General features: G+C 42.9%; 1 protein-coding gene across 3 annotated transcripts in view; it reads left to right on the forward strand.

Moving 5' to 3' along the window:
• The window catches only part of KDM3B (lysine demethylase 3B), a 59,781-nt gene that overhangs the window by 27,969 nt on the left and 7,046 nt on the right, over positions 1–24,766 (forward strand). For all 3 annotated transcript variants that reach the window (XM_019661864.1, XM_019661870.1, XM_019661879.1), the window contains 12 exons: positions 2,637–3,873; positions 4,774–4,975; positions 8,472–8,686; positions 9,462–9,614; positions 16,113–16,220; positions 17,303–17,430; positions 18,509–18,782; positions 19,524–19,780; positions 21,934–22,200; positions 22,972–23,143; positions 23,541–23,631; positions 23,774–23,904. In XM_019661864.1, coding sequence (XP_019517409.1) covers positions 2,637–3,873; positions 4,774–4,975; positions 8,472–8,686; positions 9,462–9,614; positions 16,113–16,220; positions 17,303–17,430; positions 18,509–18,782; positions 19,524–19,780; positions 21,934–22,200; positions 22,972–23,143; positions 23,541–23,631; positions 23,774–23,904 — 3,235 coding nt within the window. The remainder of the gene's footprint in view (positions 1–2,636; positions 3,874–4,773; positions 4,976–8,471; positions 8,687–9,461; positions 9,615–16,112; positions 16,221–17,302; positions 17,431–18,508; positions 18,783–19,523; positions 19,781–21,933; positions 22,201–22,971; positions 23,144–23,540; positions 23,632–23,773; positions 23,905–24,766) is intronic.

A 24,766-nucleotide genomic window follows, 5' to 3' on the forward strand; every position in this document is an offset into this window, starting at 1 on the left:
ACTTTTCCAACAACCCAGTATTTTCTGATATGCATGTATTGTTGCTGAAATGGAACTTCTGTTAAATACAAATTAACATGAAATTGACTCCCCAATCAAATTTGAAACAATATCAAAATCAGTTCTTATAGCCTTCTGACTCTTACTTTGGTCACCAAAGTATGATTTATGATGTTAGTCATATTTTTTCAAGCTGGAATATGAAATACAGAGATAAAAAGCTAAATGATTTTTTCAATTATATATAGGAAGCTACTGTGTGCTAAGTACTGTATATTTTAAAGAATTGAAATCCCTATTTGAAGGAGCTCACATCCTAAAATGGAAACATTTTAGGTATAACAATGCCAGGTAAAACATGGAATGTACATTTCATCTGATTCCTTCCCTTCCCTAGAAAAGCAGTTTGTCAGTCCCTAGTGTGCAGGGATGGGGAGGGAGGTGAAATGTCCAGGCAGAGAGAAGGCCTATAAATGCAAATTTCACACTGTTCATGGTTTGTCCTCTGTTAGTTGACCAGCATTCCCAAGAGAACTGGGTGAGGTCTTATGTGGATTTCCAGTGTGTGTGTTGTCATATTGCCCAGATTAATTAAAATCAACTCCATGTCACAGGCAGTGTAGATGTAATTGAGGATTTCAAAATAGACCACATTTTACATGCTACAAGGAGAGCTCCACTGAGTGCTGTTATTGTTGGGAGTAGCAAAGCTTGAATTGATGAGATGTGGACTCAAAGGGCGTTTTCCAGACAGGTTGGAGAAATTTCTGTGATGACCACATCAGTAATTTTGCTAATGTGTCAGCCTAAGTATTCTCCTTGGGATAGGATTTAAAAATACAAAAATGGATGTTTCCATTATGATGTCAGATCTAAAATAGGGACACAGCCCCCAGGAAACTTCTTACCTGAAAAATTGAGTTGAAATCAGCTTGTCATCGCTTACTTATAAGCAAGGGATTTGGAATTTAATCATTTGAAGGAAAATGAAAGACCATCCAAATTGTTCCTCATTCATGTGTGTATTTATTTTTAAAGGGTAACTTTAGTAGTGAAACCCGAGCTACCCATGCTGGTCCCTTGCAGGCCTGCAGGTGTCAAGGCGCCTGGCCAAACAAGCCCTGCTAGCGAAACAACTGCAAAGCCTCCAGGCCGTGTCTGTCTAGTCGCTTCTTTTTTGATGGGAAGGGGGTTTAAGTCAGTGGTTGTTGGTTAGTGGGAAGGAAAAGGAAAAAGAATAATGAACTCTAAAATGCCCTGAAACTGCCTATATAGCAAATGTCAGCTGGTGAGCTGCCTGGTCCTCATGCCTCTATGCCGCCCTCAAGCAAAGTCCTAATGTAGAATTAGGACTCTTGCATATTTAAAGAATACCTTAGGTAAATTGAAACTTTCCCCTTTTTTTTTAACACAGCCCTTTTCGTTTACAGAGAACTTTTTTTTAAATTGTGATAAAGTAACATGTAACATAAAATTTGCCATTTTAACCATTTAAGGAGTACAGTTCTGTGGCATTTAGTACATCTACAATGTTGTACAGCCATCACCACTGTCTAGTTCCAGAAATTCTCATTACCCCCAAAGGAAACACCATATCCCTTAAGCAGTCATGGGATAATTTTTATTTCCAGTGTTTTAAAGTGAATGTTTAGGGGTATCATCTGCTACTACCTGAAGGTTAATTGTTTTTAATAATCTGTGGTTCATTAGTCAAGTGCTAGGATCTGGGTTTTATTAACAAGTATTACATAAGTGCTCATGCCTACCTACGGATGTTTCTGTGTATGTATGTGGGTGTATAATATATACCCTTCTTTACGCGCACACCCTTTATTCATATGCATAAGTTAACTTTTTTAAGGTAAAAAAAAGGAAAGTGTTTTTTCATTGTACAGTTATGCTGAATGCTTTGCTTTTGTTGGGTGGACATATCAGCATCTACACTTTTCCTGTTTGGAGACTTGTTAGATCCTAATGATAACACGAGGGTTCAGTAACCAGTGTGCGTTCTTTAATTTAGCATCTTTAGGTTTAACTTTAACTGAAACAGATATTCAGCTTTTACATTGACTTGGACTCATAAATGGATAGCCAAATTCCAAAAGGATCCATCTTTGGGAGTTTCAGACTAATAAAAGAATACTTTTTCTTAATATACAATGGGCTCATGGGGCTGAAGTCACTTTTGTAAGATGGGAAATTTGCAGTAGCTTAAACAAATCAAAACTTTAACAGTAGCCCCTAAAGTCATTGAGGGATATTTCAAAGTAAAACCTGATGTCTGTTCAGGAATCCTTTACACCAATTCCCTGGTGGAGTCCTTATTTCCAAAGAGATACTAAGACGCCTACAGTGCCTCCTAGTGCTGTGACAACCAGTTGACTAAAAACAAGGGAGTGGCAGGATAAATGACACCCTGCTATGTCTAGCTCACCTTGCTAAAGATGCTTTCTATGTGATCTATGGCAGGTTTCTTCCCTAATGCTGGTGAAATCTAGTTTTAAGTGCAGTTTTCATGCACTTGTAGGAGAGAAAAGTTGATTGACCTACAAGAAATGTTGGCCTAGGTCCAAGAAAGAGAGCATGAGGTTGTCAAGAGAAGCCAGCATCACTAACTCAAGCTATCTCACTTTCAGAACTCAAGAAATTCTGTTCTGGCCTCTTCTGGATTTGGAGCGTCTCTTCCAAGTTTATCACAACCTTTGACTTTTGGAAGTGGAAGGAGCCAGTCCAATGGGGTTCTAGCCACAGAAAACAAACCTTTGGGCTTCTCTTTTGGTGGGAGCTCTGCACCAGAGTCTCAGAAAGACTCTGATCTCTCCAAAAACTTGTTTTTTCAATGCATGTCCCAGACTTTACCGACCAGTAACTACTTCACTACCGTTTCGGAGAGCTTGGCTGACGATTCCTCCAGTCGAGATTCATTCAAACAAAGCCTTGAGAGCCTGTGTAAAGGCAGATCCACTCTTGGAGCAGACACTAAATCAGGCTCTAAGGCTGGCAGCTCTGGGGACCGGAAAGTGCCTGCAGAGTCCATGCCCACCCTCACACCAGCCTTCCCACGGAGCCTCCTGAATGCCCGCACCCCAGAGAGTCATGAAAATCTATTTTTACAGCCCCCCAAACTATCCCGAGAAGAGCCCTCTAACCCTTTCTTGGCATTTGTGGAGAAAGTTGACCATAGCCCTTTCAGCAGCTTTGCATCTCAGGCACCAGGTAGCTCTTCCTCCGCTACCACTGGCACCTCCAAGGCAGCGCCCAGCTGGCCCGAGTCTCACTCTTCTTCAGATTCGGCATCTTTAGCAAAGAAGAAAACCCTCTTCATCACAACTGACTCTTCCAAACTGGTGTCTGGTGTTCTGGGCTCAGCTCTTACCACTGGGGGCCCGAGCCTCTCTGCCATGGGGAATGGCCGCTCTAGTTCGCCCACCAGCAGCCTCACCCAGCCCATTGAGATGCCTACTCTCTCCTCCAGCCCCACAGAGGAGAGGCCAACTGTGGGGCCTGGGCAGCAGGACAATCCTCTCCTCAAAACCTTTAGTAACGTCTTTGGCAGGCACTCAGGCAGCTTTCTGTCCTCCCCAGCAGATTTTTCACAGGAGAACAAAGCTCCTTTTGAAGCTGTGAAAAGGTTCTCACTGGATGAGCGAAGCTTGGCTTGCAGACAGGACTCGGACTCCAGCACCAACAGTGACCTGTCAGATCTGAGCGACTCTGAGGAGCAGCTGCAGGCCAAGACCGGCCTGAAGGGGATTCCAGAGCACCTGATCGGGAAGCTGGGCCCCAATGGGGAGCGCAGTGCCGAGCTGTTGCTGGGCAAAGGCAAGGGGAAGCAGGCCCCCAAGGGCCGGCCTCGGACCGCACCCCTGAAAGGTGATCCTGCTGGGGCTATCTATATGTGGGACTGTCTCTGGCACTGGTCTCGACTGCCTGTTGGGCAGCAGAGGCCCTGCCTTTGATGGAAAGTTCTGTCATCTCATAGAAGCACATAGTCAGAAGGCCGTAACAGAGGCCCCTCATCAGACCTGTTTCAGGACAGAATTGCCTCTAAATCAGCACTGTAAGAGGGGTGTCTGTCCTACAGAATGGTAATCCCACAAAGGAAGATCTTTGATCTTCTTGGTGGTCTGTTTGGTCAGAAACTTTTTCCTTATGTTTTTCTAACCTTTTCTACTTCCCTTTGGCCCATCCTCTTTAATTTACTTCAGGGGAGGTACTGAGTATTGGTCTCCATCCTCACATAGCAGGCTTTCACTGACTTGAAGCAAAGAGAATCACCCCTGACTTTGCTTCTATCTGGCACATATATAAGGTTTTAATGCCTTTTCCAAAAGCCACTAAATCCTGTGATGTGAAGTTATGGTCCAGAAGTGATGGTTAAAAAAAAATTTTTTTAAGTGGTGGTAGAAGTAGAGGTTGTCACTGGGGACTGGTGTCCATTGGGAGCTCACGTGCCCTTGAGTAGAACAGTCATACCCTGAGGGGCTAGAGACGATGGCTCCCTTCTGCCTTCTAGAGTCTTCCTCACCCTAAGTTGTTTCACTATAATGGGACACTTCCCACAAATTCTCCGTGGTCTTTAGCTCCCAAGTGAAGTCTCTTTGCACCCTCTGCTCCCTTTCTGTTAAGGATGGACCTGACGGGCACATGCCCAAGCAGTGCAAAGAGATGTCCCCCAGGTCAGGACCAGTTTCTTTTCCCAAAAGGATCATGTTATTGCGTCTCATTTATACCTGTGACAGCCAACTGTTTCTCCTCCCTCCCTCGCCATAGTTGGCCAGTCAGTCCTGAAGGACGTAAGCAAAGTGAAGAAGCTGAAGCAGTCCGGAGAGCCCTTCCTGCAGGACGGGTCATGCATCAATGTAGCCCCTCACCTGCACAAGTGTCGAGAGTGCCGCCTGGAGCGCTACCGGAAGTTTAAGGAGCAGGAGCAAGATGACTCGACAGTGGCCTGCCGCTTCTTTCACTTCCGGAGGTACCCAGACTTCTCCTTTGTCCAGCTCCCACTAGTGCTGCGTAACTCCCGTTGTTCCTCTGCGTCTGGAAACATCTCATCATCTTTCTCTTCGTTTTCCTTACCCCTTTGCTCTCAGAGTCTGTGCTGAGGCTCTGCCATAGTAGCCCCTGAGTTGTTTGGATGGCGAAGTAACATGTGGCTTTGTCCTTGGAGAACTGAAGTTGAACAGTCCCGGCTGCCAGCCCCTTAGCTATATTGAGTTTTTCCTAACTTGGGTTCCATTTGAAACCAGTGGTGTAGCAGGAGCAGGACTCCATTTTGTGTTATGAATCTGCCTGACCCCTCACTCCCCTCTTCAATGCTAGAGTAACTGGAGTCCCCTAAAAAGAAGGGAAAGTAAGATTAGGAGAGAATGTGAATCATCTTTGAATTAGAGATAAACTGATAAATCCTAGGAATATCCCCTGCTTCTACCAAACCACAGCTATTTAGTTACTTTTCTTATGCTTGATAAACTTAGAAGAGGAATTTCTTCTAAATGATGTTTAAGAATCTTTACATTTTTTTTTAATTAATTGACATGTTTTTTTTTATTGGGGAATTGGGGGAAGGGGAACAAACAAGTTGCTGTCGTTTTGTTCTTCAGTCTAGTTGTGGAGGACGTTGCTTCACTGGCCCAAGTTGGCACCATCATTGCGCTCTTCCTGGGCGAGGCAGATCAGTCGCTAGCTTCTGGACGGCCGCTCACTGCGGCTGCTGGCTACATACGGTAACCCATGGTAACCCACCTGCCCTCGCCTGTGACTCAGGGCAGCCCAGCTCCAGGTTGAGCTGTTGTTCAGCATCTTAGCTGTAGAGGGCACTACCACACGGCCCCTTATGTGGGATCCGAACCGGGGCCCTCTGGAATCCCAAGCCAGCTCTTAACCAATGCACCACTCAGCCGGCCCAAGAATCTTTAATTTTTAAAGTAAAGAAATCCAAATGGTTTATCCACACGGTGTGGATTCACTTATTCAGCAAATGTTAGGTTGAGCACATAATGTATGCTATTCATTGCTCTGTACACTGAGGGTACTAGCAGTGCACAAAACTTCATATGCCAGCCCTTGAGAGGTTTGTATTATAGTTGGGGAGGCAGACAGTAAATAAGAAAAAAAAATAAATTTATGGTACGTCAGCTGATAATAACTATGAGAAAAATAAAGAAGGGCAAGAAGAGGGCCGGCCGAGTGGCGCATTGGTTAAGAACTGGCTTGGGACGCCAGAGGGCCCCGGTTCGAATCCCACATATGAGGGCCAGTGACACTGCCCTCTACAGCTAAGATGCTGAACAACAGCTCGACCTGGAGCTGGGTTGCCCTCAGTCGCCGGCGACGGCAGGTGGGTTGCCATGGGCTACCATGTATAGCCAGCAGCCAGCGTGAGTGGCCAGCAGCCGCTGTGAGCGGCCATCCAGAAGCCAGCGACTGATCTGCCTCGCCCGGGAGGAGCACAATGATGGTGCCAACTTGGGCCAGTGAAGCAACGTCCTCCACAACTAGACTGAAGAACAAAAGGATAGCAACTTGTCTGTTCCCCTTCCCCCAATTCCCCATTTTAAAAAAAAAAATCTTTTAAAGAAAAAAGGGCAAGAAGATTGAAGTGTGAGGAGATTTAGAGAGGCTACGAATAGGATGATTTGAGAAAGTGAATCTGAGTAAAGACCTGAAGGAGGTGAGGGAGTTAGCCACACATTTTTCTGGGAGACTAGTATTCCAGGTAAAGGGCACAACCAGAGCAAGTGTCCCTGGTGTGTTTATGGAGTAGGGTGAATAAAAAAGAGTAAGCAGGGAGGAAAGGAGATGAGGCCAAAGAGTTCAGGATGGGTCCAGATTTTAAAGGGCTACTCTTAGGGCCTTGACTTTTATGCTGAGTAAGAAGTCATTGGAGGTTTTGAACTGATGAGTGACACTGATGAATGTTTTAAAGGAGCACTGTGACAACCTTCTTGAGAATAGATTACATTGAAGAGGAAAGAGGCTGTTACAATTACCCAGGTGAGAAATGATGGTGGCTTAGTGCAGGGAGGTCGCAATACAGGTGATGAGAAGTGGTTGGATTAAGGATGTATTTTGAAGATAGAGCCCACATGATTTTCTGTGGGTTAGATGTGGCATATGAAAGAAAGAAAAGAGTCAAGGGTGATTCTACAGCTTTTTGGCCTAAAAACTGGAAGAATGGAATTTCCATTTACTGATAAGGAGATTTCTCAGGGAAAAGCGGGTTTGAAGAGGAAAATGGGGAGCTTTAATTCGGACATGTTAAATTTGAGATGCTTATTAGATTTCCGAGTGGAGATGTTGAAAGGGCAGCTAGATATACAACTCTAGAGCTAAGAGAAGATGTCTAAACTGGAGGTAAAAATTTGGATGTCACCAGGTATTTAAAACTTTGAGTCAAAGTCTAATTGACATCATGTAAAGAATCAGAATGTAGATAGAGAAGTAGTCCAAGGACTGAATTCTAGAGCTCTCCAACATTTAGAGATGGGAAAGATGAGGAAGAACTAGTAAAGGCGGCTGAGAAGGAACAGCCAGCGAGGTCTCCTGGAAGATAACCGAAGAAAGTATATCCAGGAAGGAACAGTGAGCCGTGGTAAATGCTGCTGATTGGGTCAGGTAAGATAAGGACTGGAAGAGACCATTAGATTTAACAAGAGGGAATGACCTTGTCAAAAAATTTTGGTAGATTGGTGGGAGAAAAGCGTGATAGGAGTGGATTAAATGAAGAAAAGGAAAAGAACTGGCAACATCAGTAGAGACAACTCTTCCAAGAAGCTGCTCTAACAAGCAAATAAATGGAAGCAGGTATGGGAGCAAGAGGATTTTTGAGATAGCAAGTTCAAATCCTGACAAGAATGATTCAGCAGAGAAGAAAATAGATGATGCAGAAGAGAGAATCAGTGGAGGGATGCTTATGAGAGGATAGGATGTAAAGCATGGGTGGAAAGATTGGTCTTTGCTGGGACCCAGTTCATTCATTATAGCAGATTAGATGGAGTCCATGGGCCCAGCTACAGGAAGGTGTGGTGGTGTGGTCAGAGTTTGTGGGAATTCTCTTCCCGCTCTTTGTATTTTCTCAGTGGAATACTTAACAAGGTTTTCAAGGGGAATTTTGAAAGTTTAAAAAGAAAGGAGAAGATGTGAAACAGGCATCTAGGAGAGGGAGTGCACCCTTTGGATTCTGACTGCCAGGCCCTAGTAAATGCTCACCTGATGTAGGTAGACATGAATTTAAAGGGTGACAGTTAGCATGGCTCTGTTTTTCTCTCATCTAAGTATTAACAAACCTCCTTATTAGTACAAAGAATGCATACTATGTTGGTCAGATATGGTGAAAATTCTTAATTCAAACTGATTCCTGTCAAGTCTCATTGTAATGTCTTTTAGGTCCTAGGATTTTAGGTGTGTGTTAAACTTTGCATGGCTGTTGCTATTTACCATGCATTTGACTGTCTTCCTTCCTATCTCAGGTTGATCTTCACTCGAAAAGGGGTACTTCGTGTGGAGGGGTTTCTGAGTCCCCAGCAAAGTGACCCTGATGCCATGAACCTGTGGATTCCCTCTTCCTCCCTAGCAGAAGGGATAGACCTAGAAACCTCAAAATACATCCTGGCCAATGTTGGAGACCAGTTCTGCCAGCTTGTGATGTCCGAGAAGGAAGCCATGATGATGGTGGAGCCACACCGTAAGGCACCCTCTTGCTCGTCTTCTGTGCACTCCTCATTGAAACTTTGTTTTCTTTCAAAGGGAGGAGTGGAAGGACTGTCAGACGGCATTTTCTATAGATGAATTAATGAGTGATAAGACTCCTTTGTAGCAAACTCAGTAGCTACTATATAGGCTCTAGCCTATATCCAGCAGACCTCATTCCTTCAGTCTTTAGCAGTTAACAAACCAAAAACTCCTTCCCTGCTTGCCTTTCATTTTTTGTGGCACAGCTGCCATAATAGGCATTTTGATCCCTGTTTGGGTTTGGTTCTGAATATTTTCTGCTCACTTTGAACCAGTTTGTATTACTAAGCAATACTCACTAATTTATAAATAGATGAAGTGCTACAGGGTGCCATGTTTCACACCAAAAATCCACATTATTCAGACATTTATGACATGTCCATAACTGTCAGATACTGGACCTTATTTCTATGCTAAGGGAAATTGTACTATGAAATTAGGCCCTACATTTCAAGAGAAGAATCTTCTTATTTCAAACTCCCCCAAACTGAAATTTTTACGATATTGTAAGTGATACTAGGAGGCATTCATTCTCCATTGACCCTGTTCAGAAATATTAGAAATTTCATGTATTTAGCTTCTCTTACAAGTATAGAAACACACTTCATGAATCTTTGAGTTTTATTGTTGGAAAAAACAACTTGCGTAGGAATCAGTGGGTCTCTGGGGCTTTTGCTATTGTTGAAGATGCTCAGTGCCAACAATAGTTCTCTTCCTCTTTCCACCAGAGAAAGTGGCATGGAAGCGAGCCGTGCGTGGTGTGCGAGAGATGTGTGACGTATGTGAAACAACTCTCTTCAACATCCACTGGGTTTGTCGCAAATGTGGATTTGGGGTCTGCCTTGACTGTTATAGGCTCAGGAAAAGCCGCCCACGCAGTGGTAAGCAACTATTGTACTTTGCAGTTCTAAAGGTAACCTGTCCGTAGCACTTTGAAATTGAAGCAGGAATGGATTTGTGTCCCCTCTTTAGCTGTTTAGCTTCATTCTTTACAATTGCCAGTACTTCAGCCTGGTGGGGAAGGCTAAAACACTCTAAGAAGGGTTATTGTTCATCTTCCTTGTTTTGTTTTCTTTACGAAATTTTATTTTTTAAAGATTTTATTGGGGAATTGGGGGAGGGGAACAGACAAGTTGCTGTCCTTTTGTTCTTCAGTCTAGTTGTGGAGAACATCGCTTCACTGGCCCATATTGGTATTATCATTACACTCTTCCCTGGTGAGACAGTCACTCGCCAGCCATTGGACAGCCACTCACGGCAGCTCTTGGCAGCTCACGCCGGTTGCCGGCTGCTCACGCTGGCTGCCAGCCACTCACGGCAGCCCACTGCAGCAGGGGATGCAGCCTACGCCATTGCCAGCAACTCACGGCAGTCCCGCTCCAGGTTGAGCTGTTGTTCACCATCTTAGCTGTAGAGGGCAGTGTCACTGGCCCTCATGTGGGATCCAAACTGGGATGCTGCTGCTCAGAGCTTGGCATCCCAAGCCAACTCTTAACCAACATACCACTCGGCCCACCCTTGTTTTCTTTAATAACATCTTTACTAAGATAGAATTCACATGCCAACTCACCCTTTTCAAGTATACAATTCAAAGGTTTTTAGTATATCCTCAAGGTTGTGCAGCCATCACCACTATCTAATTCCATTTTTATCACTCCAAAAAGAAACCTCTTACCCACTAGCAGTCTCTCCCCATTCCTCCCTCCCCTCAGCCCTTGTTAACCACTGATATCCTTACTGTCTCTATAGATTTGCCTATTCTGTACATACCATATAAATGGAATCATACAGTATTTGGCCTTCTGTGACTGGCCTTTTTCACTTAGCATACTGTTTTAATGCTCCATGCATATTGTAGCACATATCAGTAATTCATTCCTTTGTATGCCAAATAATATTCCATTGTACGAGTATACTACATTTGTTTATCCATTCATCAGTTGATGGACATGTGGGTTTTTTCCACTTTGGGCTATTATTTAAAAAAGGGCCACTATGAACTTTCGTATACAGATTATTATGTGAACATTATGTTTTCAGTTCTTTTGAGTATATACCTAGGAGTACAGTTGCTGGGTCCTATGACAGTTCTATTTTAACTCTTTCTGGAACTGCCAAACTGTATTCCAAAGTAGTTGCACCGTTTTGTAATCCCACCAGCAGTGTATGAGCATTCCAATTTTTTCTACATCCTCACTAACACTTGTTATTGTCTGTGTTTTTTATTTTAGCCATCATAGTAGCTGTGAACTAGTATCTTTTTAAGTGGTTTTGATTTCCATTTTCCTAATGATTAATGATGTTGAGCATCTTTTCATATCCTCTGTGGCCCTGTGTTTATCATCTTTGGAGAAATGTCTATTTAAATATTTTGCATCCCTTTGTTCTTACTTTATTATATTCCAAGAATCCTTGCTCCTTTTTTTTTTCTTTTAAGATTTTTATTGGGGAGTTGGGGGATGGGAACAGCACTGGGGAATTGGGAGAAGGGGAACAGACAAGTTGCTGTGGTTTTGTTCTTCAGTCTAGTTGTGGAGGACGTCGCTTCACTGGCCCAAGTTGGCACCATCATTGCGCTCTTCCCGGGCGAGGCACATCAGTCGCCGGCTTCTGGACGGCCGCGCACTGCGGCTGCTGGCCGCTCACGCTGGCTGCTGGCTACACACGGTAGCCCATGGCAACCCACTGCCACAGGGGCTGCAGCCTACGCCGTCGCCGGCGACTCACGGCAGCCCAGCTCCAGGTTGAGCTGTTGTTCAGCATCTTAGCTGTGGAGGGCAGTGTCACTGGCCCTCATATGTGGGATCCGAACCGGGGTCCTCTGGCGTCCCAAGCCAGTTCTCAACCATCGTGCCACTCGGCCGGCCAGAATCCTTCCTCCTTGACCTCCTCATTCTCCCCTCGTCAGAGATACAGTGTGGTAACCATTGTGACAGTGGCTTAGAACTTAGGCTACTCAGATTCGAAACCTACTTCCACGGATATGGTATCTTGGAATAGTTACTTAACCCCTCAGAGCTTCAATTTTCTTATCTATAAAACAAAGATAATGTGAGTACTTCTCTCACACCTCTGTTGTGAGGTTTAAATGATATAATATATGTAAAGTGGTTAGCACAGGGCTTGACACCCGCCACTTACTACATGTTAAGTAGCTGTTAGATATTCCACTCTTGCCCATGAATGATTAACTGCTACAGGAATTGCCTTCCTGCCGTACACAATAACACCAGACAAAATATATGAAATCATGGTTTAAGACATTGGACAACAGGCAGCATGAGTCTGTGACCCTGTGAGAAGAGAAGAAACATGGTAAACCCTACAATTGCCCCAGTTTACTGCCTGGAGGCAGTTGCCAGGCTGTAGCACATGGAAAGGCAACTAAAACAGAGTTTGGCAATCTCACTGAGTTGAGAAAGAGATCAGCCTGAAAAGAGTGAGGCAGAGTACTAAAGAGGTCAGAGCTGCATAAAGAGAGAACCCCGAGATCTACAGAGAGATCGCCTCCAGTTTTTGGCTATATAGTGATCTGCACCTGCATGAGATGAAACTCCTCAAGGCCTAAAAAAGAACTCTCAGAAAGCAATTGACTGAATAATTTACAGAACTTGCAATTTGTATTCTCTCCAGCCAGAGTAGAGAAGACACTGGGTAGAGTCCAAAAGAGTTACACCTTAGTAGTGGAATAAAGGCTTCTCCGGCTTCTCTGGAGTTTTCATAACAAGGTGTAAAGCAAGCCTTTGAAGGATCAAAGTGATCTGCAAGTTACTTAACTGTGTGCCAGACTAAAACCAAACATTCTTCCAAGGATTACAACAAAATCCAATACTCAGAAACATGAATGTTGTAAAACTCTGTGTTCAGTCAAGAATTATCAGGTATGCAAAAAAGCAGAATACTATGACCAGTAATCTAGGGGGAAAAAAATCAATAGCAGCAAACCCAGAAATGACAGTAGTGATAGAATTAGTGTAAAATGACCATAGCAGCTTTTACAATTTATAAATATCCTTAAGGACATAGGAAAACATGAATATGAAAGTAGAGAAGTAGAAGATATTTATAAGACCTAAATGAAACTTCTAGACATGAAAAGTATCTCCAAAAAATTAACATTACATAGGATTAATAGCAAGACACTGCAGAAGAAATAAACAGTGAGCTCATAGCACTAGATACTATCCAAAACTAAGCAGAGAGAGAAGAAAGACTTAAATTTATAAATTGAAGAGTGCCTTGCTGAACTACACAAAATGGTAGGCAGTCTATCGAACGTATAATTGGGGTTCCAAGAAAGAGAAAGGATGGGAGGGCAGAGACAGAAAAAATATTTGTGCATTTGTAGTACTTTGTCTTTATTAGCCAAAAAATTTCCAAGTTTGATGAAAATTATAAAACCACAAATCCAACAGTATACCTCAAACAGAAGAAAGGTTAAGAAAACCACACCGAAGCACATCACAACCAACTTACTGAAAGAAAGCAGTATATCCACACTACAAAATTAAAAGCAGTCATTCAGGCAGAAGAAAATGATAACGAGATTTGGATTTACATAAAGGAATGAACAACAGCCTACATGGTCAATATGTGGGTACATATAAAAGACTTCTTATTTTTGATCTTTTAAAAGATGGTTGCTTAAAGCAGAAATTGTAACTGTATTGCAGGGTTTACAATGTATATAAAATTAAAATATGTAATAACAGCACAAAGGAAAGGAAAGGAAAATGGAAGTATGGTTTTATAGGGGTCTTATACTATATGTGAAGTGGTATAATATTTGAAGATAGAACGTGATAAGTTAAAGATACTACAAACCCTGGAGTAACCACTAGAAAATAAAGAGGTATGGCTAATAAGCCAAAGGTGAAGACAAAATCAAATCATAAAAAATAATTCAAAAAGAGGAAAAACAAAACAAAACAAAAAGAGACAAATAGCAAGGTTGTAAATTTAAACCCTACAGCATAAATAATTACATAAAATATGAATAAAATAAACACTAGAAGAAAGATACTGTCAATTTTTTTTTTACGAATAAAATTGGAGGGCCGGCCAAGTGACTCAGTTGGTTAAGAGTTGGCTTAAGAGCGCAGGCTCTGAGCAAACCGGGGCCGCCAGTTCAATTCCCACATGGGCCAGTGATGCTGCGCCCGAGCTGAGCTGTTGCTGAGCTGCCAACAGGTGGCCGATGGCTCAGCTGATTGTAACAACAAGATTGCCTGTTCAATGGTGGGTTATACCCACCTGCAAGTAAGACTGAATTTGGCACCTTGAACAGAGCTGCTGCTCGGATGGCTCAGTGGATAGAGCATGCGCTCTTAACAACAAGGCTGCCGGGTTCGACTCTCGCATGGGATGGTGGCTATGCCCACCCACAACTAAGATTGAACACAGCACCTTGAGCTTATGGGCCATGAGTTGCCAACGGGAAGCCAGATGGCGACTGGCATCCTCCACAAAGACTGAAGAGCAACAACTTGGCTGTTCCCCTCCCCCAATTCCCGAAGAAAATCTTTAAAAAAAAAAAAAAAAAGAGTTGGCTTGGGACGCCAGCTTTGAGCAGCAGGGCTCTGGTTCATGGCCCACATGAGGGCCAGTGACACTGCACCCTCTACAGCTAAGATGGTGAACAACAGCTCAACCTGGAGCTGGGCTGCCATGAGTCGCTGGCGACGGCTTAGGCTGCAGCCTCTGTTGCAGTGGGCTGCCTGAGCTACCGTGAGTGGTTGGCAGCCAGCCCGTGAGCTACCATCCAATGGTCGGCAAGGGACTGCCTCATCTGGGAAGAGCGCAATAATAATACCAACGTGGGCCAGTGAAGCGACGTCCTCCACAACTAGACTGAAGAACAAAAGGACAGCAACTTGTCTGTTCCCCTCCCCCAATTCCCCAATAAAATCTTAAAAGAAAAAAAAAATAGGATTTATACTATTTCATTTTAAGAAAACAAAGTCCAGAAATAAATCCACACATATACAGTCAACTGATTGTTGACAAAGGTGCCAACATAATTCAGTGGGGAAAAAGAGAGTCTTTTCAACAAATGGTACTAGAATAATTGTATATCCATATCCAAAGGAATAAAATGAACTTCTGTTTTTATACCATATGTAAAAAATTAACTCTTAAGTAAACCATTGACATAAACATAAAAGCTAAAACCATAAAAACTCTAGAGAAAAAACTAGAAGAAAATCTTTGTGTCCTTGGGTTAGACAAATATATCTTAGATGGGACACAAAAAGCAAAAGAAAAATTTAAATCATTAAATTTGAAAACTTTTGCTTTTCAAAAGACACTTAAGTAAATGAAAAGGCAAGCCACAGATTGGGGGAAAAGATTTGTCAATCATATTCCCTAAAGAACTTCTAGCCATAATAAAAGCCTCTTACAAATTGATAACAAGAAGTAAAAGAACACAGTTTTTATTTTTATTTTTTCAAAGAACCCAGTTTTTAAATGGGCAAAAGATTTGAACAGATTCAATAAGAATATGGAAAAAAATATTGTTACTCATTAAGGAAATACAAATCAAAATCATAATGAGAGACCACTAGGATGGCTAAAATTTTTAAAACTTACAGTACCAAGTGTTGTGAAACATGTGGAGGAACTAGAAATCCTAAACACTGCTGATAGGAATGCAAATTGGTACCATTACTTTGGAAAACGGTATGGCCATCACTTATAAATGTAAACATAAACTTAGGATATGAACCAGCATCCCACTTTTAGGTATTGGTAAGAGAAATGAAAACATGTCCATGCAAAGACTTTTACTTGAAATATTTATAGCAGCTTTATGCATAATAGCCAAAAATTGGAACCAATCTCAATGTCCACCAGCTGGTGAATGGGTAAACAAATGTGGTATATCCATACCATATAATACCACTTGGCCATAAAAAGAAGTGAATTACTGATACATGCAACATTGTGGTGAATCTCAAAATCATGATGCTAAATGAAAGAAACCCAATACAAATAAGTACATACTGTATGCTTCCAGTTACATGAAATTCTAGAAAAAGCAAAACTTTAGTATTAGAAAGCTGATTGGTGGGGACCAAGGGTTGAGGAAAGGGTATTGACTGAAGAACTTAAGGGAACTTTAGGAAGGGAGATGGGAATATTCTGTACTATTATTGTGGTAGTGTTTATACAACTGTATACATTTGTCGAAATTCATTGAAGTGCACGCCTTAAATCATTGGATTTATTGTATGTAAATTATATCTCAGTGAAGCAGACTTTTATAAAGTTAGCCGTTAACCTTCTTTGGTCCATGAGAAAATTGGCCTTTGGGGTCTGAGAGAGATACATCTTGTGACCCTTGTAAAATAAGTGAAGGTGTTTCATTTCTTTTTCAGAGACAGAAGAGATGGGTGATGAGGAGGTGTTCTCCTGGTTGAAGTGTGCAAAGGGGCAGTCCCATGAACCAGAGAATCTCATGCCCACACAGATCATCCCTGGCACAGGTAAGGAAATTTATTTTTTAGATTTGGTGGGGGAAAAATGTTTTCAATGGAGATAGAATTCTCACATCATAAGGTTTGGTGAAATGGTTTGTCTCAGCCTGGTTTTATTTTTTAAGCCTCACCCGATTTCTCTGAGAAGTGGAATCTTTAGATGTTTGTTAGATTGTGTGCAGCCACTGCACACACTTTGCTTCACCTTTCTGGTTGGAGATGTTGGGTACTGTTCCAGGTACCGTTTCACATTCCCATGGTTGGCAGGACCAGAATAGAAAATGCCAGTCTCCACGTTGCCAGAAAGGCCTTTGGTTTTATGTTTATAAAAATCCAGATGAAGCTAATCAAAGCTCTGAATCCACGAAAAAGGTGGCTTCACAGTAGAACTAAGTGGTCGTGTGTGTCATAGCCCCAGTTTACTTCAGTGATTCCCCCAGGAAGTCTTTCTAGCTTGCTCACTTCCACTAACATACATGCATTGAAGGTGGTGAATTTGCAAAACTACCATATTCTTGTCCACTAAAGAAAGCTTAGGGGACAGGGGGCAGGGGTCCCTGGATCCTTTATACCCCAGTGCTTCCAAGCAGTAGAAGGTCTCCCCGAGTGTAGTGGTAGGATGACTACTCCCTGCTGGTCCAAGCATTGGTTGAAGATTTGTGTAAAGTTTACATTGGTCTTTTTTTTCCCACTTTTTAATTTTTTATTTTTTAGGTATAACTTACAGTAAAGTACATGAACCTCCAGTGTACATTTCAAAATGTTTCGTCTTCCACATTAAGGAATCTACCCCTAAAGTTTCTCCCAGAGGACACTGCGTTAAGTTTTCCAGAGGAGGGAGAGAGTGTACCTTAGTGGTTAAGAGTACACAGAGCTTTGGGCTAGACATACCTCGGTTAAAGCCTTAGGGCTTCCACTGACCAACTATATGTCCTTGAGCAAATGACCTAACTTCTGAGTCTCAGTTTCATCATCAAAAACTGAGGGAAAAGTCTGCTACCTCACAGAAGTGTGGTAAGGCCTGAGGGAGAGAATGTAAATAAAGTCTAACACATACAAGCATTCCAATGTTGTTATTGTCTTTCTCCCAGCTCTTTATAATATTGGAGACATGGTACATGCTGCCCGCGGCAAGTGGGGAATTAAAGCGAACTGCCCTTGTATTAGTCGGCAAAACAAATCTGTGTTGAGACCTGCTGTCACCAATGGGATGTCGCAGGTAAAGTGGTGTGTGGGGGTATAGCTGAGTGAAACTTAAGTTCTCAGGAAATGCCCCATTTTCTCCTCTGTTGTCCCAGGTTTTCCTGGAATTCCTGAGGCATTAGGGGATGGGGAAGCCTTCCCATAAAGAGCCTAAGAAGAATTACTTAAGGGATTTTAATTCTCTCTGAGCGGTACAAGTTACTCTTTATTCATCTTTAAAACCAATTCAGGCTTAGTTAATAAATAGCACAAAGAGATTCCTTGCATCTTGTCAAGATTTACACCTTAAGGTCCTGTGCAGGTAAAGAGTATAGAAAAGGTTACTAGGAATGCATCTGTGTGTTTGGTCCCTGCCCTTGTCATGTTAGGTACAGAAATGGGAAGGTTGGCCTGCTGAGCCGGGATCGTCCTACCCTGAAAGCAGTCCCAAGCCTCCAGACCTCCAAAGAGCGGCAGTGGTTTCCTTATTGCTCTCTCAGAGGTGGAGGTCATTCAGTCTGATGGTGGCTATTTTGAACAAGAGGCTGTTTTTTCGACACACACAACTAACTGTGTACATTTGGAGGCCCTTCCAGGAATGTTCCTTCTAACACAAGGTCAATAAGAGGCACAGGGATTAATGCTGACAGACCTCAAGATACATTTTCAGTAGAGTTGCCATATTACAGCAAATGATGTGTAAAATTCAGTAATAGAATAAGAATAACATTTATTGAGTTTCTGTGGGCCCGAAACTATGCTAAGCTGTTTGCATATACTATCTCATTTCATCCTCAAACAGCTCTATAAGGTCAAGTTCTAATCACAATTTGCCATTGCAGAATTTGAACCTCAGACATGCTAAATTAAAAAAAAAGAAAACAACCTGTTTTATTTTCAAGTCTTGTTTATAGAGCCTAGCATAGTTTTCTGTCACATCGTAGGACTCAAAAATTATATGCTGAATGAGTGAATGAATGAATGAAATAGCAGTTCATGGAACCGTTTCAGATTGTTTTCCCAGACCTATTTTGTGTGAGCAGCCATTGCTATTTGTGTTTTACTTTTTCTGCTCAAGGACAGCCCTCTCACCATTTTGGCCTCCTGTGCTTTAGCTTCCTAGCATAAACCCTAGTGCCTCTTCTGGAAATGAAACCACCTTCTCAGGCGGAGGAGGAACTGCAGCAGTGACAACTCCAGAGCCCGACCCCAAAGCCGACAGCACTGACATCAGAGCTGATGAGCCTCCAAAAGCAGACAGTTTGGCATCAAACAGCAATAGTGAGCTAAAAGCCATCAGGCCCCCTTGCCCTGACACAGCCCCACCCTCCTCTGCCCTGCACTGGTTGGCAGATTTAGCAACTCAAAAGGCTAAAGAAGAAACGAAAGGTGAGATGAACACAAGCCTCTGCCCTGCCTGTGGGTGGAACACTTGAGTTATTCTGGGATTCTTCAAACTCACACATTACCATCCACATTTATGAAACATGCCACCTGCTTTTCTCTGGCTGATCCCATAAAATGTGAGGGAATCTCTTTCAGCTTCTTTGTAGACGTGGAGCTTTTTTTAAAGGCACATACCTGGGCTCTACCCCAGACCTCCTTAGTCAGAATTGAAGCAAGATTTTTAATAAGCTTTCCAGGTGGCTCTGTTATGCAGCCAGAATTGAGGGCTAGACTCAGTGTTCAATGGGCACAAGAATCACCTGGGGAATCGTTAAAAATGCAGATTCCTGTGGCCCCCCCCCTACCCCTCAGCACTGTTAGGTGAGGATCTCTTAGAGTAAGACCGAGAATCTCCATTTTTAACAAGCACTCCAGGCGATTCCAATACAAGTGCTCTGGAGACCCACTTGAAGAAACACTGTCTTAGAAAGTGAGGGAGACGAGACAGATGGGAACAAAAGGAAGTTTGAAATCCAGATCTGGGAAAAGAAAGGAAAGAAGTAGGAAAGTTGCTCCTTGGCCATAGTCATAGCTCATCAGGCTTGGCCCAGACAAACCGTACGTAGTTTGGGGGGCGGGGGGGAAGAGTCTTGCGTCCTTCCCACTTGGCTGATTTTTAGGAGCCCGTTGCCTGCTGGGTGTTCCTTGTCATGCCTAATGCTGTTCCCGGTTATGTTCTTACAGAAGCAGGGTCCCTGAGGTCGGTGCTCAGTAAAGAGTCTCATTCACCCTTTGGGCTGGACTCGTTCAACTCCACTGCAAAAGTCTCTCCGTTGACTCCAAAGCTTTTTAACAGTCTGTTACTGGGTCCCACTGCCTCCAACAACAAAACCGAAGGCTCTAGCCTTCGAGACCTCCTTCACTCCGGGCCCGGAAAACTTCCTCAAACCCCCTTGGACACAGGCATACCCTTCCCCCCGGTCTTCTCTACATCCTCAGCAGTAAGTGTCCCCTCTACACCTCTAGAGTTTGCTGCTTTTCCGTGAAAGAACCTTCACAGAGCTGATAACAGGGTTAGAGGGTATGTGGGTGACTTGTGTTCTCTCCATTGTCTGTCCAGCCAAAAGATCTTTCTTTCAGTTAAGTTTTGGGAATGTTTGAGGTCCTTTTGTGCCATGTTAGGAAGTGAGTAGAAATTGAGGTATTGAAATTTTTAGTCATCTGTAGAAATCACTTTATTTTCTTGACAGACATTAAGTTGTTTTTGTTTTTGTTTTTTAACCTAGGCAGTACCTTACCTTCATATTGTACTCTCTTGGATATCTAATAGACGCCTCAAACCTAACACATATAAGACCACACTCCTGATATGCCTGTAAGCTTTCTCCTTTCGTTTTCCTCTCTTGGTCAGTGGCATCTCCATTCTTCCAGTTGCTCAGCCAAGAATCTTGGAGTCATTTGGGACTTCCCTCTCTCACGTGTCATAACTAATCTGTCAACAGACCCTTCAGTTTGATCTTCAGATGTATTCAGAGTCCACCTATTTCTCAGCCCCACTGCTTCCTCTGTGCTCTGTGCCAACATCCTCTTGCGTGAATTTTTGCAATAAACTCCTTATACAGGTCCTCTTTATTCCTCCCCTTTCCACTCTACAGCCTGTTGTCAGTGCAGCAGCTAGGTGATCCTTTTAAATCAAATCATGTCACCTCTGCCTAAAATCTTTCAAGGGCTTCCTGTCTCCATAATACAAAGCAGGGTCCTTTCAGTGGCTATGAGGCTCCAGCCCTATCTCTGCATCTTCCCCTCACTTCTCTGACTTCAGCTACCACTCTCACTCTTGTCCGCGCTGCTCTGGCCATGCCCACCTTCTTGCTGTTCCTTGAATATGACCCGGCAAGCACCCTCTTCAGAGCCTTTACACTTGTCCTTTCCTCCACCTAGAACTTTCTTTCCTGTGTAACCACATGGCTTGCTTCATCATCACCTTCCTCTCTTCCCTCCTGAAATGTCACCTCAGTAAGACTTCTTCTTAGATCACCCTTTGTAAAGGTTCATCCCACTCCCATCCTCCACTCATAACTATTTTCTCTACACTTACTTTTTTCCGTAGAACTTCTTACCATCTGACTTACTGTATGTTTTACTTATTGTCTGTCTCGCCTCTTTTTAAAGGCATTTTTGACTGTTTTATTCACCATTTCCCTAGCGTTACAGTGTTTGGTGCATAGTAGGTGTTTAGTAAGCATTTACTGAATAAATGAATTCACAAGGTACACAATTTTAAAGGTACAGTGACGTCTCCTTCCCACCGTTGTCTCCCAGCCACGTGTCTCCCTTTCTGGAGGTCACTATTGATTCATGAGTGTCCTTTCTGTGATATTATCATGTGTGTATAGCTTTTCCCCCCTCTTTTTACACAGTGGTTCTACACAGTTTTTGTTTTCAGTTTACATATGTCAGAAATCATTTCAAACAAGTACATAAATGTTTCTCATTCTGTTTTATGATTAATGGCTGAAATTTGAGCTGTGGGTGGTTGAGCCCTGTACAATGTGGGTTATTTGTTTCTCTTTTGGATAAGTGACTTTAAAAAAATCACTTTGGCTCTATTTTTTTGTACTTCCTCCAAGCCCCAGTTTTCCTATTACTTTTTAAATTTTTCTAGAATGTTATATGATCACGTGTACTCTGCAGAGATAATTAGTGACACTTCAGGCATAGGATTATCAAGTTTACAAAAGCTCGAATATTGAATTCCTTGGACATGCTGGCCAGAAAAAAATTGATAACCCTCAAAGCAAGTGATGTTTTTCACTCAGTCACAGCATTTTGTAATCCCTGCGGTCTCTGTGCATATGCTTAGTGCAGGGCTGGACGCAGAGCTGTTTCTTGGGTGTCAGAGCTCTTGAGGCAGAAGGGATCTTTCTGTTCTTTCTTTTGTTAAGTGTAAAGCAAATATGAAGGATAGGGAAATTTAAGATATTTGACTTAACAGACTCCCCCCTCCAATTATAAAACTAATTTCAGTAATTTTTATGAACTCTAATCAAGTAAATCAGAGCTTCTTCTTATGAACACAGCTCTCAGGCAGACTTTTGAATGCTCTTTTCATGTTGCCTCAGTAAAACTTACCCACTGGATTTGTGTCTGGCAGGGAGTGAAGAACAAGGCCAGCCTACCCAACTTCCTTGACCACATCATTGCCTCAGTGGTGGAAAATAAGAAAACCTCAGATGCTGCAAAGCGGTCCTGTAACTTGACTGATACCCAAAAGGAGGTGAAGGAGATGGTGATGGGGTTAAATGTGCTGGACCCCCACACCTCTCACTCCTGGCTCTGTGATGGGAGACTTCTGTGTCTCCATGACCCCAGCAACAAAAACAATTGGAAGATCTTCCGGGAGTGTTGGAAACAAGGCCAGGTAAGCAAGAATAAGAAGCTCCATGGGCTATCTGCCTGCCTGCCACAGCCTCCAACGGAGTTGCAATTCTCTCTGGGAGATCTTTGGCCAGGGAGGTTTAGACATAAGGAAGTTCATTGTAGACAGCCTTGCTACTTCCAGTTTTCTTGGGTTTCTAAAAATCAGAAGATTCCTAAAAACACATTATGGATTCTTTTGTTTCTAAGCTGTGAGGCTCTGTGTTCTTAATAGGGCAGTTGAAATTTCTGTTAGATGGTGATCTGATATTAATGACACCTTTAGAGGAAAATCCTTAAGTGTGATGTGGGGTGAGGAGAAAGGTGGGTGGAAGCAGGTGGTACTTTTCTAGGTAAATGTTTCGAGGCCAAACAAGTTTGTGTGATAGTGTGATAATACTAGTTTTTATACATTAGCAGTTGCTTGAGGAAGCGGGAGGTTATGGAATTGTCTGGATAGTCTTTTTTTTTCGTTCTCAATGTGAGGAAGTATTCTCAAAAGTGCTTTTATCTTCTCACCTCAAAATAGTGGTAGATACTAGGGCAACAGAAGTGATTTCTATGGTATGTTCCTAGGCTGTGAATTGAGTAGTAATTAAGTAGAAGTAGTTTCCATTTGCTGCAGCTGATATGTTGAAATCCATAGATTCTGAAACTGAGAAGGAACAATAAATCATCATGGAGAAGAAGAGGTGGTCCCCAGGAAATCTTTTTATTCCGTCCTTTAGTCCTGAGCTAAAAGTATTTCCTAAATGGGATATTTTTGTTTCCACAGCCAGTGCTGGTTTCAGGGGTACATAAAAAGCTCAAGTCTGAACTCTGGAAGCCAGAAGCCTTTAGCCAGGAATTTGGAGACCAGGATGTGGACTTGGTGAACTGCAGGAACTGTGCTATAATTTCTGATGTGAAAGTTCGGGATTTCTGGGATGGCTTCGAGATCATATGCAGTAAGTAGCTGTGATATCTGGTTCAATAATGGAAGACTGAGAAGTAAGCATCTATATGCCCACCCTGCCCCTAGAATAACAGACTATATCCTCTTGGAGGGAGAAACATTCTTTCCTGGTGCCCACCAGGTAGCTCGCCTGGAAATCACATGGCTCCCAGAGCACAGCTGAGCTTAAGCTGATCCCATAGGGTTTGTGGAGCACTTTCACTCTGAGGAAGGGGGATAAATGTAGCAGGTACCAAAGCAGTGGGCGAGGAAACAAGGCCCATCTAGTCCATTATGGGAGTTTACAAGTTCGAAAATAAGAGCTTAGTTCTCCTAAAACTTGAAATCACTGGAAAATCAGTCAGCGGCCAACCCAGCAGATGTTTGTGGGAGTGCTTTCTGTCTTCCAGAGCGATTAAGGTCAGAAGATGGACAGCCAATGGTGCTCAAACTCAAGGACTGGCCTCCTGGGGAAGATTTTCGGGACATGATGCCAACGAGGTTAGTGAACTACAGTCGGTCATCTTGAGAGACTTTTTTGCCTTGCCGAAGCCATCACAAAAGTCGTCACAGAAAAATGAACTTTGCCTCTGCTTTTTTGCCCCCGGTAACAAGCTAAGTCGTCTTTTCTGCTTTTTTGTAGGTTTGAGGATTTGATGGAGAACCTTCCTCTACCAGAATATACCAAACGAGATGGCAGGCTCAATCTGGCCTCTAGGCTACCAAGCTACTTTGTAAGGCCTGATCTGGGCCCCAAGATGTACAATGCCTATGGTATGAGAGCGAGGCCATAGTGCCTTTTTTCAATACTATTGTTCCCATTTCACCTTTAGAGGGAGTGTAGAGATGATAGAGGGCAAGCTCAGGTGCTAGAGAAGTTCACAGGATCTAGGAGAGTTTTGAGTCAGTATGTTTGCTTTTTGTCATATTGATTTGCATAATATCCGTATGGGCCCGGTCCATAAGCTTGTATGTCTCTAGGAGTTAGAAAGTTACCTCTCAAAAATGTTATCCAAGGAGATACGATTCTTAGTTTTTAAGAGACTTGATAAAATAACAGTGAAGAAGTCTGGGTACCAGGTTACCCAACCAGCTCTTTGTGAAGTCTCAGTAATGTCCTAAATCACTGTGAAAGCCAACCTTCATTTGAATGTTACTAAGGCCCATATCTGTTTTGCTTTCGAAGAAGGGATCATTTGAGGGGAGTGGAACTGGTTCAGTGGCCAAAGCTAATGATAGTGCCAACCAAGCTAGAAATCAGTCTTAAAACAGTAGAAAAGAGATGAGAATAATTTCTTCTTTTTTTTTCTGCTTTTTTCTTTTCTTTAGCTGAGCCATCCTGCCACCTGTTGGCAGCTCAGTGGCAGCTCAGCTCAGCTCAGCTCAGCTCAGCTCAGGCTGGGACTCGAATCGCTGTTGCTCAGAGCTCGCACTCTTGAGCAAGCTCTTAACCAACTGAGCAACTCGGTTGGCCCAAGAATGGCCAACAGCGATGGGGAATTGGGGGAAGGGGAACAGACAAGTTGCTGTCCTTTTTTTTTTTTGTTCTTCATTCTAGTTGTGGAGGACGTTGCTTAACTGGCCCAAGTTGGCACCAGCATTGCGCTCTTCCCAGGCGAGGCAGATCAGTCGCTGG

The sequence above is a fragment of the Hipposideros armiger genome, unplaced genomic scaffold (assembly GCF_001890085.2).
Source record: "Hipposideros armiger isolate ML-2016 unplaced genomic scaffold, ASM189008v1 scaffold_11, whole genome shotgun sequence".
NCBI lineage: Eukaryota > Metazoa > Chordata > Mammalia > Chiroptera > Hipposideridae > Hipposideros > Hipposideros armiger.